This window comes from Vespula pensylvanica, chromosome 4 (assembly GCF_014466175.1).
Source record: "Vespula pensylvanica isolate Volc-1 chromosome 4, ASM1446617v1, whole genome shotgun sequence".
Classification (NCBI taxonomy): domain Eukaryota; kingdom Metazoa; phylum Arthropoda; class Insecta; order Hymenoptera; family Vespidae; genus Vespula; species Vespula pensylvanica.
The window spans coordinates 1662715-1678669 of NC_057688.1; the positions used below are offsets into that span (position 1 = coordinate 1662715).

The 15955-nt window shown below is 28.7% G+C and overlaps 1 protein-coding gene across 3 annotated transcripts in view; it reads right to left on the reverse strand.

Moving 5' to 3' along the window:
* Positions 1–1455: 1455 nt before the first annotated feature.
* Positions 1456–15955, reverse strand: part of LOC122628639 — a 165351-nt gene continuing 150851 nt past the window's right edge. For all 3 annotated transcript variants that reach the window (XM_043811101.1, XM_043811103.1, XM_043811102.1), the window contains 4 exons: positions 12708–12910; positions 4601–4692; positions 3603–3795; positions 1456–2040 (listed from right to left, as the gene is read on the reverse strand). In XM_043811101.1, coding sequence (XP_043667036.1) covers positions 1763–2040; positions 3603–3795; positions 4601–4692; positions 12708–12910 — 766 coding nt within the window. In that variant the 3' untranslated portion in view covers positions 1456–1762. The remainder of the gene's footprint in view (positions 2041–3602; positions 3796–4600; positions 4693–12707; positions 12911–15955) is intronic.

The window sequence follows — 15955 nt, forward strand, 5'->3', positions numbered from 1 at the left end:
GTTTTTTTTACCTCTTTTTGTTTTTTGTGTATACATGTATGCTTTTTTTCTTAATGCATAATTCAAATTGTTAACTATTTATTTATTACTAATGTCAAGAATTATCAACGATAGAGATGAGAATTTTGCTAGGTTTATAAATTATAAATTTTTCATTCTAACTTCGAATATACTTGCGAATATAATTCTCCTAATTTGAGATAATGTTAATTTGTTTACGCTAATCTATAGAATGCCTCGTTAAATGCACGTACATACATATCATATTATGTTTATTATTATTATTGTTACTATCATTATCATTATCATCATCATCATCATCATCATCATCATCATCATCATCATTATTATTATTATTATTATTATTATTATTATTATAATATTCAATTACAAAGTACGAAGACGACCAGCGCCACATTTTGAGGGACGAATCCAGCGTCCAATCGATTGATAAATCGACTCCGAGTTTCTTCAGTCACGGCAGTCTGATAAAATTCCATCCCAATTAGAATTATTATAAACATCACGTAAATTTTACGATAATTATTGCTAAATAATCTTCTTGCGAAAATCTTATAATAAATTATCTTACACACAGGATAAGATTATTATCATCTAGACGAAAGAGGATTAGTTGTTACGAATAAGAAGAAATATATGTATTTTCTATGAGAAAGGGGAAAATTTTTAAACGAAAATATTGATTGTCTTCTGTTATAATTTTGTTATAATTTTGATTTAACTTAAGAAATATCGATTAAACTTACATATGCATAGTTAAATATTACGTACATCGAACCTTTATATTTATTCACTATGAAAAGATATGCATCGGGAAATATTTACATTTACTGAACATTTTGTTCATAAAATATATCGACAATAATGATATGTTATACGATATAAGTATATTAAAAACGAAATAATAATAAAAAATAAGAATAAAAATTAGAATAAAAATAAAAATAAAAATAAACGAAAAGAGACAATCTAAAATATCTATAACAACATAGAAAGAATATCGTAATACTGTTACTTTTCAATGTGATTTCTATTATCGAACAAATTCTCATTAAAATATTTACACGTACCGGTGTTCGATTAAACGCGAATAGGAAGATAAATGTTGAAATCGAAATGGAAATTCATAATGAGAAAGGAAAGAGAGAGAGAGAGAGAGAGAGAGAGAGAGAGAGAGAGAGAGAGAGAGAGAGAAAGAGAGAGAAGAGTAGTGACAAAAGGGACACATGTCGCTAATTAGCATCTAATAAATAATCAAATCGCTGCATTGCAGACAGACGGTGAGCCAGATTAACCGGCTTAACCGTTCGTGTTACGTTCGAAGGAAGAATTTCTAAGACCATTCATCTTAATTCTAATTTGGGGCTTAGGTACCGCTTCAACGTACGCATACACACACAGAGTAACATACACGATCATGCTTAAAATTCAGAATGATGAGTGCAGCTCGTATATTCCAACATCGAGATCAACTTAAACTTGGTAGATAAATATATAGATAGATAGATACATACATACGTAAATACATGCTTACATATACGTACGTACGTACTCACATACATACATTCGGCTAGTCGAGGACTGTGAATTTTTTGAATAATTATATCACTATAATCATCCTCGTTATGTCGAAACTTCAAGTAAGAAATGAAACGAATTTTCTCTTGCACAAAAAAAGTCAGAGAAAATTGGTCTTCTAGTTTTTTCATTATTTTTGGTGGATACTCTTTTTCTTTTGCCCTTAAAGAACGTGAAGATTTTCGCAGCTCTTACTTTTACTATCTTTTAAACACATTTTATTTAATATTTCCCTTGCAAGATTGAGACTATGAGCTGTTTTACTAGCGTGAAGTTTCGACATCTTGCCCTTACTACATTGACGTCTTAATTTCTTTTCACGGCTCTCACGTAAACGAATCTGTTTGAGAACACCAACCAAAAGCTCGTCCACGTTGTGCTTTATCCCACTCGACGTTTCGATGAATTTGCATTCCCGAGACGTCGCCAGTTGTTTCCCCTCTTTAACATAGCAAAATTTCAATTTAACCAATTTAATCCATAGATATCGCTTTTCTTCTTCTTTCTTTTTTCCTTTTGTTTTTTCCTTTCCTTTTCTTTCGATTTCCTATTTTTTATTGCTTCGTCTTTTGTAATACCCTACATCTGTTTTCCGCATAATATAATCGGAAACGTAATTTCGTGCCATTGAGGATCTCTCCTCAAGAATCTTTTAATTATCTCCACCGCAAGTGAAAGTGCCGATATTATCTCGAAGAGTTCGAATTCCATAGAATTCGAACTACTCTCTCATCTTCTATGTTCGCGACATTACGACGATGTTCCCATTATTACGTGGCTTACCGACAAACTGCCTGCTAATTAATTCAATCATATTTAATAACTTAGTTAATTTCATCTTCTCCACTTTTAAAACTTTTCGCTATGTTTTATATATATATATATATATATATATATATATATATATATATATATATATATATGGGATTTATTCGAAAGCGTAGATATTAAAAAATGAAAAAGAAAAAGAGAGAAACGATTTGCATCTATTCGTAAGCTCTCTTGTAAAATTTTATCTTTTATCTCGAAAAATTCCCAATTAAGAGAAATCGATGAATTTAATGTAATTAACGTGGCACGCAACGGCGTTAACGTTGATTTCAACGATAATTCATTTCGAAACGAAATAATTGAAATTTTATGGGATTTAATTTGTCATATCCTTTAAGGGAATATAAAAAATCGATAAATACAGATAGAATTCACGTATTTATCTCACTGCTATTACTTTCGTCTAATCGGTATTAAAACAGTAAATTGGGTCGAGATACTTCCTCGAAAGACACGATAAATTCACTTTGCTTCGAAAAGTGAGCTATAGTAATCTCATCCTACGATAATTTCTCCTTCTTTTCTTTCTTCCTTTAACAAGACACAAATTTCACTTGACCTTTAAAAAGGGACTTCTTTTTCTTACGAGAAAACGCTGTGTCGATAACGTCTCTTGAACTACTCTTGAAGATAAGAAAACATAATGAATGCTATCCAAGAAATGGCAGCTAATCAAATTCGAACTGACACGATATTATAAGTATTCTCGATGTTCAAAGATATTTTCTTTTATCCTAGAAATCGAATTGTTTTTTCCTTGTTCTTTCTCTCATTCAAAAATCTCACTCAATGATAATGAATGAAAACATTTTCTTTTCTTTGTTCTTTCTTTTTTCTTTTTTATATTCACATTCATTCTAATTCTATCGATATTTATTTATTATTCGTTTCGAACGAAATGAATGAATGAATGATATTTTCTTTTATTCTAGAAATCGAATTGTTCTTTCCTTCTTCTTCCTCTCATTCAAAAATCTCATTTAATGATAATGAATTAAAACATTTTCTTTCCTTTGTTCTTTCTTTTTCCTTTTTTATATTCACATTCATTCTAATTATATCGATGTTTACTCATTATTCGTTTCGAACGGAATGAATGAAATAATAAAAAATTAGAAGTGAAAAGAAATATCTTTATGAGCAAAGAGAGATGGAAAATTTTCTATTCTCACCATTCGATAAAATTGTACGGCTTCGAGCCAGATCGGACTTGTTTCCAACGACGATAACCGATCGTTCCTGTGTATAGTGCTCTCTCCACAAGTAATTAAGTATCTCTTCGGCCATTTGAAAACTTGTTCGAGATACTATTGAGTATACTACGATACAGGCATGCGGCTCGTACGTAGATAGAGAGTTCTCGACCTGCCTCAAACAAATATGTCGACGATTTCATTTCATTATTTTCTCATCAATGTCTCAAATATTTTCTTTTCTCTAATTTATTTACTAAATAAATTCTTAAAGACTCTTCAATCTTGAGACATAATATTCTTTAAAAGATATATCCTCGTCTTTCAAAGTTATCCTATACTTTTTTAATACTAAAGTTTAACTAACCACGAATGTCTTTAATTAACATGACAAGATAAAGAAAAAAGAAAAAATGATGTAACTTTTTTTTGATCAACGAACAAACAAATTTTTTTGATTTAATTCTAACGAATTTATATATTGTATTTTATTTATGGATTGTTAAAAATAAATCTTATTTATAGATCAGAATAGACTGTCCAAAAGTTTGAATTATACTTAAGAAGCGTATCAAGGGAACAGATACCGTAGAACAACATTTTAATAATCAATGATCACCGTGGCCAATTACGACGCTACAAGGATTTCTAACTTGCTCATCTAGGTGTTTATCACACAATCCACTTAGTTTTTGGTAGATTTAAATACGTTGAAATATGTCTTGAAATAATCTAACACGATTAATTTCTTCTTTTGCTTTCTCATTAAAAAAAAGAACAAACTTCTTTTTAATTGCTATTAAAAAAATTATACGTTCTTAAAGTGAAACCTTTTGAGACAGACTGTATACACAAAAGAAAAAAATTAATTGATCGCATTTTTAAACAATTACTCGAGTCAAATTCAATTTGTTTCGTTAATGTAAATTCAAAGGAGTAATTAATTTTGCTATTTTCTTAAAAGTAAGTTTACTCACGCTCATTTCTATATGGGGATGATCAATGAAAATCATTTCCGATTCTTCCTCGTCGAGCAGAATTGAAACTGTTTTCTCTCCAAATTCATCATCTGTAAAAGAGAAATACAAAGAACTGTATGAATGGTACTTATATGCACGAATGGTACAATGCACATAGCAGTTAATATAGTTGCCTTTCGTAAAATGAAAATTATTATTATGCTCGAGAATTCAAAAGATGAAATGATTCTTGAAAAGGAAACGATTCTTTGATTACTCTTTGTGTAGGTGTCTATACATCACAATAACGTAGATATATATATGTGTGTGCGTGTGTGTGTGTGTGTGTGTGTGCGTGTGTGTGTGTATGTATATCTCTGTACATTACATTCGTAATGACATGCGTTTCAGCAGCCTCATTTTTTAATATATTTTGCTACAAATGTTTAAACACAATATATATTACAAAAATTTATTTTTATTATTCTCCGTATTATAAATAATTCATTGATCGTGTGCTATAAGCTTATTAACTTTTCTTTAATGTATTTATTAAATGTTATAATTATTACATTACATTATATACATTTAATATATAATATACACTATATGCTATAAGATTTGTTAAAATTTTGACAATTTCGCTTAATGATTTGCATTAATATATAATAATAATAATGATGATGATAATAATTTTTTTGTTCAATCTCGTTCATTTCTGAATCTTTTAAACTTATTTTACGAGATTTTAGCAATCGACAAGTTGCAAACGTAGCTTTTGTAGAATTCTGCATTAGCAATACTGTTGTTATTAGCTTTGAATTTACGTGGAAAAATATTAACGAAGGAAAGCTTTTCAGAGATTATTTGATTCTCCAATACGAATACTTTATAGCATTATCAACTTTGTGATAGATCTATTGAATTATTTACATTTTACGAACTATTGTATACTTTTATTTTATACATTTTCTATTTGCATTTAATAATTAAGATATATATATGAATTATAACGATGTATCATTTCATAGAAAAAATAATAACCTGGAAATATATATTTAAAGAAAATTATGATAAGTATATGAATAGAAAATTATCATTGTACTATTATACTCATTGTATATACAAAATGAATTTTTTAGAAAAACCTAGATATGTATCTCCAAAACAACGCATCTTTTAAAAGAAAATTTGAAATAAAAATTTTTTGATTCAGAGATACAAACATAACAGCATTATTTATTTCTTATTCGATCAACATTTTCATGATTATTTCAAAGATCCACTTTATTTTTTTATTTATAATGAAGTCATATAATTTTTCTAATGGCAGCTTATTTTATGGGATAAAGAAATAAAAAGCAAATAAGTATCGTCTAAAATATCTTTTTATCCAGCTTCTACTTCCTACGATATTTAATATTGTTTAGATAAAAAATTTAATACAATTAATAAACAATTAATACATATACATATAGATATTTTATTTTAAAAATATATTATTTTAACATATGTTGATAAAATATGAAAGCCCTTATTCTCTCGATACACTCCTCAATACCTTTAATAGAAAATTAATTAATATGTAACAGAATATTCTTGTCAATATGTATCATGCATAAAATAGTATCAGCATAATGGTTGTCCAGCGCATAATTCACTCATTACGAGAGAAATACTAGATTAGGATTGCCGCTGGATAGGATGCGGTAATGCATTTGTTCATTGATCTGTTCGTTTATATATTCATTGATCGTCGGATTTAAATATTCTAGACTTTTTTCTTTTTTACGGCGTTACCTTAAAAAGAAAAAATATATCAAGATGTATCAACTAGAGCGAAAGATAATAACGAATGCATTAGAAATGCTTTTAAAAGTACCGACATATCTATTCTGCTACGTATCTTTTTGTTATCAAAAGTATTCAGAGGTACATCGAAAACGAGCGCGATCATTTTGTATATGTATTAATATAATATCTTTCTAAGAAAAGAATACTTGCTTTGTATATTTCTGCTAACTCTAAGTTTCTTTTCCTTTTCTGTTTAAACAATATAAATATCGTAAAAAATAGAGGTTGGATAAAAAACGTTTCAGACAAAAATTATTCGTTTCTTTTTGTAATACAAGATACCGCTATAAAAATTGTAGGTATTCGATTAGAAAAAAAAAAAAAAATAAATAAATAAACAAAAAAATAACTTTATGTAGATAGAGAATAAAATGCTAATGAATTCCTCGTAAAAGTCCATCATCACAACGTGGACGATAATATTAATGTCTATAATAATCTATCATCTCGAATAGAGTATAAATGCATTTACAAAGCAAGCAATATTTCCTCTACGTATCAAACAGTATTGTTTCTCGTCTGCGTCGATTAATCAGAACGGATAACTAAAAGCAACGGAGTCGACTCGGAAAGGAGGAATCGATCACAGGATACCAAGCTACATAGTACTTAGCTTCGAGTGTTACGTTTCTAATCATGATACTGCAACATTCCAAAAAGTTCATCTGCATGTCTCGTTACACAAAAGGATTCATATGTAAAGTGAAATGATACAAGACTTGGGAAATAAATTTGCTTGTCACATTGATCGATATCTCGACAGTTTTAATGAAGAAAAATAACGATGTAAATCGTTATTCCTTCTGACATTTTACAACAAAACTGAACTAAAAAATAAAAAGTTTTTAACCGATGATCTTAATAAGTGAAACTTTAGATAATAATATATGTATTTTTTTAAAAAGCATATTTGAAGCATATATTTATTTAAGCGTATATTTACTTATCATTGAACAAATATAATATATATATATATATATACTTCTTATATCATTGAATAAATCAATAACGTAATATTTGGAATGCTAATTCTAATATTATTCTAATATCTTGATAATAATGCAGATTACAATAATAGGTTGATATTAATACTTCGCATAAATATAATCATAATGTATTCCTTTAAACGTTACAAATTCTAAAGATAAATGAACAATTGTATAAATATATATATGATAATTGTATATATACATACATATATATATATATATATATATATATATATTTAAACTGAATGCAAGATTTAATATATAATACTTATAAAAAATCAACGAAAAACTTTAATTAACTTATAAGAAATAAAAAAAAATCTCCCTTAATTTTCTCATTCGATCGAATTTATTTAAACGTGTAGAAACATAATCCGGAGAGATAATATTTCGTTCCGTATTCTCATCTGTCTTGTATTAGAACAAAAAGAGACAGGATATGAATAATGGACGTCTCAACGTTGCCGACGAAAAGCTACAAATACACGAACTCGTATAACGCTGGTCGTTTAAGAAAATGCTACACGAAATCTCCATTATAGCAAGCTGAGAGTAAAATATGACGAGTTATATTAATCCCTTCTTCCTGAAAGAAAGTCCTTGTAAAAGAAAAATGTACCAAAATGCCATGTCACATTGACATTAAAAGGAACACGTAATTATGGATTATGTCAGTTTTATATGTATACACGCGATTATTTCTTTGAGTATTAAACATTCAAAAAAAAAAAAAAGAAAAGAAAAAAAAGAAAGAAAAAAGAAAAAAAGAAAAAGAAACGTCACGTTTACATTTTTCAATAAAACCCTATATATTCTTGATCACGTATTTTTTTAGATAATAATTTCCAACTATTATCAAATATTAAATGTTATCAAATACTATCTATACATATATCCCGCATAGATCATTATCGAGTTATTGAGTTTAAAATTTGTCGTGTAATCGTCATTAGTTTTAACAAATTTACAAAAATGAAATTGAATACTATGACATCGATGTAAAATGTATAAATTTATTATTAATAACAAAGAAGATGCAAAAGTCTGCTAATTTCAAAAATAGAACAGTGAAGGATATAAAAGGACAGGAAGAAACATGGACCAGACGCAACCAAGAACTGTCCTGAACCAAACTGACCTGACCTAACCGTTTTCCGTTTCGTTATCTCCAATCCTGTCATGTTATGTCAGCTACAAGAATATGTAATAAAGAATATAGAGTTCTATTTAAAAATGTAAACGTGACTTTCACGGAACTTCCCAATGTTATCGCACAAAGTTAAATAATTATCACTACGTTGTATTCTCTCTTGACGTCATTCGTTCAAAACATTTTATTTTATTTTTTTTCTTCTTTTATTTCTTCTGGCATTTTTTAATATTCGAGAAAATTATCATAAAGCATTTATACGTTTAACGTATAAGAACATATTCTATATCAATCATATGTTAATAATGATCGTTCTCGATAACGTAACTGTGACAACGTAAGGAATAATTACGAATTAATTAGATCTTTGTGTTACATCGCGTATCACATACACGATGTTATTTGCAAAGGTATCTATCAATCGTCCTATTTCGTAATCGCGTTAATCAAGCGCGATTTTATTAATTTAAATAGATACATACAAAGCGATCGAGATAATGCGTTTGTTAATGGTGATGCAACGTGATCGATGTATTTACGGTTCTAATTAATTTTGAATGATTTAAAGGCGTTACGTAAAGTCGTAGGATAGATACGCAAAAGGTATATATATATATACAAAGAGAGAAAAATAATTTATGAAACGGACGCAAAGAACGATAGGAAAGGAAAATAAAAGGGTAAATTGCAGATAGGATTTCTTTCAGTAATTTCCATTGATGTCACGAACATTATAATAAGATTCGATAGAACTTTTTAATGGATTAAAAAAAAAAAAAAAAGGAAAAAAAAAAGAAGAAAGAAAAAAGAAAAAGAAAAAAGAACGAAATAATTGAATCGTAGAAAAAGATCGATCGTAACGAAATCCTGTTTGATGGATCTTGGTAAATACAAAATCTATAATGGCTTTTCACATTTATCTACAACGAAAGAAAAAAAAAAAAAAATAGGAGGAACGAAAAAATAAAAGAAAAAGAAAAAGAGGAAGAAAAAGAAATGAAAAAAAAGCTTCCATAAACTTTACGAAAATTCACTAGAATGCAATTACTATATTTAACGAGCGACATGCCGAGGGTCGAGTAGACACTCCCACGATGAGAGTCACACTCGTTACTAGGTAAAAATGTTCACCTCAAACGATTAATGAAATAGTAAATGAGCTTACGTCATAATTTGTCCAGAAACTATCACGTCTACCGTGTAAAGCTTGGAAAATCGTGAAGGCATATCGTTATATTTATGAGACTTCAAGATACTACTTTTAATCCTTTGCCGTTAATTCAAGTATACTTTTATAATTAATATTTTAAACAAAGGTCGAGACTTGAACTTCTCGACCACATCAACCACACGTTTCTGAAATGTCAATGAAAAACAAAAAAAAAAAGAAAAAAATAATAATAAAAAAATAAAGAGAAAAAATGAAATAGAAATATTCTCATTTTTTATCAACGATATCATATAAATCATATTAATCAACATGAATATTCAACATTGTAAAAAAAAAAAAGAAAAAGAAAATTATATATCATTAATTTATTTATCCTATCTTTGTTTAGCCCACAAAAATATACACAATATACATCAAATACAATACGATTGTATTTGATGTAAGGATTTGCAAAAAAAAAAAAAAAAAAGGAAAAAAGAAAAAAAAACAGAAGGAAAGAAAGAATAAAGAATCGACGTCCTCTTTAAAGAAAAGATCCCAAGAAATTTTACAAAAGACTGAAAAGTTTGTTCGGAAAATCTGTATTCCTGTCACGTTTGTCACGATAAATTTCCCTTCGCGGATAAAACGCACACCACCCTTTGGATGATAAGACTTTTCTTCTTTCTCTTTTTAGTTCTCCTTATGAAAGGGCGAAATCCATCACCAGGATTCTTTTTCCTTTCCGCGGGCGAAATTGTTGAAGGGAATTCATTCGAAAGAGTATATCGAAAGAGCATTTTGAATGCACGATGAGAAATAAATGAAGACGATGTAGGTTGGTCCATTCTATTACTTTTTTTCTTTCTTTTTTTTTTGTACTTTTTCTTATCATGAGAGAAGGTATATACCCACATAGGTGAAAACACCCATATGCGTAAAATGCGTTGGTAAATATTCCGTATAATTTCACGAGCTTCTATCTCTGTTTCTCTGTTTCTTTCTCTTTCTCCTTTTCTATGTCTTCATCTTATAGTTTTCACTTTTTTTCAAAATATCACGACGGTTCAATATCGTGTAATGAAACAACTTCCATTAACGGATTAGTACGTAGAACTAAGAAAACTAAGACGAACTAACTCATCCCATGATCGATCATTTTATCGTAATCGATCGAACATCGATCCGTATATTCTGTTAGAAAAGAAATAGGATTTAAATCGAAACGTAACGTATGTACGTATGTGCCTTCACGGATTTTATATTTTTCCACATCTGGAGCATTTCTCATGAAGAGACCGACGAATATTCGTTTTATGAAATATCTTGATATACCGGGTAACTCGACAAAAATCAAATATCATCCGAAACTATTTCTTATTTGCTAATTATTTATTCCAATAACAATACTATTTTCTTTTTCTTCTTTTTTTTTTTTGAATAAAATAAATTTCATTAATTATTATTTCTTCTTATTTCGATTTTTAACATCAAACGTGTATAATTTATATATATATATATATATATATATATATATATATATACATCTATATTAATATATAAAGGCAAAAAAAAGAAAGCTATACGATTATTATTGACACGAAAGAGTCTTTAGTTATATGATTTCACAATAGAAGAACAATCGTTCCAAGAAGAATAGAATTATTCACGTATGAGCGACACGAATAAAGCACGAATTTTCTATTACGTGGAACTTCCGTTATTATTCCAGGGAAAAAAAGAAATAAAAAAAAAATAAAAAGCTTTGACGAGAGTCCTCCCGTATACCCTGCACCATCACCTCGTCCCCAAAAAACGGAACATATCAAGGGATTAAAAAAAAAAAAAAAAAAAGAAAAAGAAAAAGAAAAAGAAAAAGCAAGAACAAAAAAGAGCAAGTTTATAAAATCATAGCTGCACTTCACGATTTGGGTCGTATGCACGTTCAAATGATCGTATAAAGAGCAATGCAAATATATGCATATGTATCTACATATACTTACGTATACGTATGTGTGTGTATCCCCTTTCACGTGTGTCTATATGTGTACATATGTGCGTGCATTTGCCCGGAGCATTGCATGTGACTTGTACAAGCTCGTTTCGCTCGGTGACTTCGTTTGAAAAAAAGAAAACCAATAGGAACGCACAACGAAGAAAATTCTTGTCTCACATTTTGTTCTCCTACATTTTAATATTATCTCTGGTTGTCCGACGGAACGTTTCTATTCTAGTGTAACGTCAAAATTCGTTTAAAAAACTTGCATTTGAATCATTGGCCCCTTTATATCTCATCTATTCGAATAGTCAGAATACTCTTCAAAAAAAAACTCGAATTTATGAATGAAAAATTGAATTACGTATATATGTTCAACTATAATCGAAAGAATTAAAGTTTTCCTTTAGCTTTTTAAATAATACCATTTGTGCTATTTTAATATAATATAATACTATTCATAATTTATAATTAAATGTTATCTTTCAATTAAATACACTAGTCCTCGATATTTTTGATAGTTTGAAGAATAATAATTTCAATGTAGCAATTGGCAATTGATGTCAATGTGATTTTTTTCTTTATGATCATAAATCATATTAAGATTACAAAAATGGTATATCTTGAATTTGCTTGTTTATCTAGTTATCATACTATGATTTAACTAAAATATAGGTACTATTTTTTTTAAGAAAAAAATATTTTTAAATATATATATATATATATATATATATATAAATTATATATAACTACATTATATATAAAAGAAAAATTTTGTATGAAATCATATTTCATTATTCAAATTATACAACTTTATTCTGTACCATTCTTTCGACCACTTATTCTAAATAAAATATTTAGACGTTCAGATTTAAACGATACTATATAAATATAGCTGTATAAAATATGAAATTGTAATGAAACGTATATGAAGTAAAAAATTTTCTAAAACAATCATATGATAATGAAGAAAAAAAGATAATTACCTAAACTAGCGTCATAGGTGTTCATATACTCGCTGGTCATAAATTGTGAAACCAACGCTGTCTTGCCAACTCCAGAATCACCGAGTAAAACTACTCGATATTTTGGTATTTCCTCGATCTCACTTTCGGTACTTTCAGCACCACCTTGACCGCTGCAACAGGATCCTTCGAACGGTGACCTTTCACCGGATATATTGCTGTTCCTGAAATTAGCATAAAAGATAAATGGTTTAGTACGCTAATCCAAAACTCTCGAAATTCGATATACGATCGAACAGTGACGAATCGTTCTATTTTATCAGTTCACAAATCCAAAATTTAACTTCGAACTGAATATCTAAGTAAAGTTTATTAACTTTAACTTCGATTTATCTATTATATATGATTAATCGTTAGTAACTGAGAAAGAGAAAAAGAAAAAGAGGGAGAGAAAGAGAGAGAGAGAGAGAGAGAGAGAGAGAGAGAGAGAGAGAGAGAGAGAAATAAAGAAAGGAAGTTGGAAATGTAAATGAAATGGAAAATATTCTACCACTGAGTACTTCCTAGATAAAACTTGATAAAACTTTGTCTCATGGGATTTTATCCTGCCAGAGAAATGCTTTTTCCAAGTCGTCATACCAGTTCTCCCGAGGGATTGAGCGTCACGAGGTCGCCTCGCTATCGAAGTCCAACCTTAAACTGATTTTCTCAAATAAAAAGTAGTCGATTTTGATAAAGAGATGAGATCGATCAGAGAATCTTGTCAAAAACGATACAGAAAAACGTAACATCTACGTTTTATGCTATATATATATATATATATATATGTATGTATGTATATGTATACTCGTAGATCTTTTAACGTTAGAAGAGGATTCTGTGAATCAAGAAATTTCATGAAAATCGCGGCATACTGCCAACTGAATGATTTGCATCACATGTATATCATTATTTTATCAAAACCTCGCCAAAAGGTAGAAAAAAAGTTTTTATTAACGCGTCACAATGGCTAACCTATATTTTAGATTCTAGATATACGTATATATATCTAGTTTTCAAAATTAAATTTCAATGTTATAAACAAAGAAAACATTTTTTTTTTATAAAGATTTTAATATGATTAACTCGAGATGAATTTCATTCAATGAAAATTTCTATTCATACACGCACGCACGCACGCGATATATGATACAATATATGAATTTATATAAGAATTTAATAGAATTTACTTATTAATTGCAACATCGTATTTGACGCAAAGGTCGCATTAAAATAAAAATATATCTCCATTATTTTGACCTTATTAAAAGAATATTCTCACAAATTTTTAATGAAATATTAAAATACATAATTTTTAAATACCTTCACATATAATGTTTTATGTATAATTTAATCGTCACATATCTGATTCAATTTGCATATACAAATAAAATGTTAACATTTTTACAACGAGTACAATTCGATGTGTAATTAATTTTACGTTCATAATCATTGAAGACAATTGTATTCATTAAAAAAAAAAAAAGAAATAAAAAAAAAATAAAAAATATAAGCTGTTTCAACGAATATCATTCTTTATGAATTAATGAGAAAAATGCAAATTGGCTTGAAAGAGAATAAATAATGAATGAATATTACGACGTCGAGAACGCTGTTGGTTGAAATTATTTTGACGAAATTGATTTGAATTGATTATAATTTTGATTGAAATGATTATAACGATCTATCGATCATTCTAATTCGATTCGTATAAAGATCCAAACGAACTAAGTAAGAATGGTTCCGAAACTATTCTTACGAATGACAATATAAAAATATAAGAATAAATAAAATCGATTTCAGATATATATATATATATATATATATATATATATATATATATATTCCGTCGAACTACATACATATACAACAGGTCAAGAAGTAATGATCAAAATGCAAGCGATGGTAGGCATGGGAGCTCCGGATCGGCCTGAATCCTGCTACTTCGATCGAGTTTTCTCCCCTAACTTCAAATCCACCCTCTCTCATCCACTTTCTCTCTTACTTCGATGAAGGTGAAAGAGAGAAATAAAGAGAAAGATACTAAGCTATTCGCCGCACCTGTGGCAACAATTTTTTCTAAACGATAAAACTCTAAATTATACTTACAGACACTGATATTAATGAAATATATATATTTTTTTCTATATCGTGAGAAATATTTTTAAAGAAAAAAAGAAAGAAGGAAAAGAAGAAAAAAAGGAAAGAAAAAGAATGTTATCTATTTCCCGATAAATTTTATTTGACGAAAAAAATATTCGAAATAATTCTAATTATAGATAATAAATATTTTACGTCGTCGCAACGAGAGTATAATTTTTTTTCCCTTTTTATTTATGACTGACACACGTCGAAGTTCTCTTCAAAACTCGATTCGATCGATGAACTCTACGAGTTTGAAATTAAAAGCGGAGCGTAGAAGAGTATCATCCAACTTTTTTTGTATTTGTTTTTCTTTTTTTTTCTGTTTCGTTCCGTCAACTTGGAAAAGCCCTTTTCAAACGATAGGATACTATCTATATCCATGAAAAGTTTCTATTAACTCATCGTCTATTCCGTAAAATGACTATAAAATTCAACGATGAAGCGTATCCATCGGAAAGAAGGTGAATATAGACGTGTACTCGATTAAATCAAAGTGATGAAAGAATGGAACTACGTTGAAACGAGTAAATAAAAAGGTTCCTCGACGATACCCATTTTATGGCCATCAATAAATACATATCCGTCAATGATTCCTCTTTCTCTCTATTTCCCTCTCTCTCTTTCTCTTTTTCTCGGTTTAGCAAAGTAGTATTATTCGTTTAGCAAGTATACCGCTAATATGAGAAAAGGAAAATGAACGAAATCGAATTTTCTTTCAAGATATCAAAATTCATTATCTTCAAGAATGATAGAAGGAAACGAAGAAAAGACAGAGAGAGAGAGAGAGAGAGAGAAAGAGACAACATCAGTCTCTCATTTTCATAAAATAACAAATTCCATTTAAGAGTCCTCTCGAATCAGTTGATGTTAGTGGGAAAGAGAATCCAATAATTGAATCCTATCTTCCTATATTGTTTAAGTATTTTAAATTATCGTTCGATATTAATCAAATAAAGAAGAAAATAACACCAAGCTATGTTAGTTTCATAATGAATTGACTTTCTAAATCTTCGAAAGCTATTTAAATCCAATTGTTTCGTAACAGATGGTCTCTCTCTCTCTCTCTCTCTCTCTCTCTCTCTCTC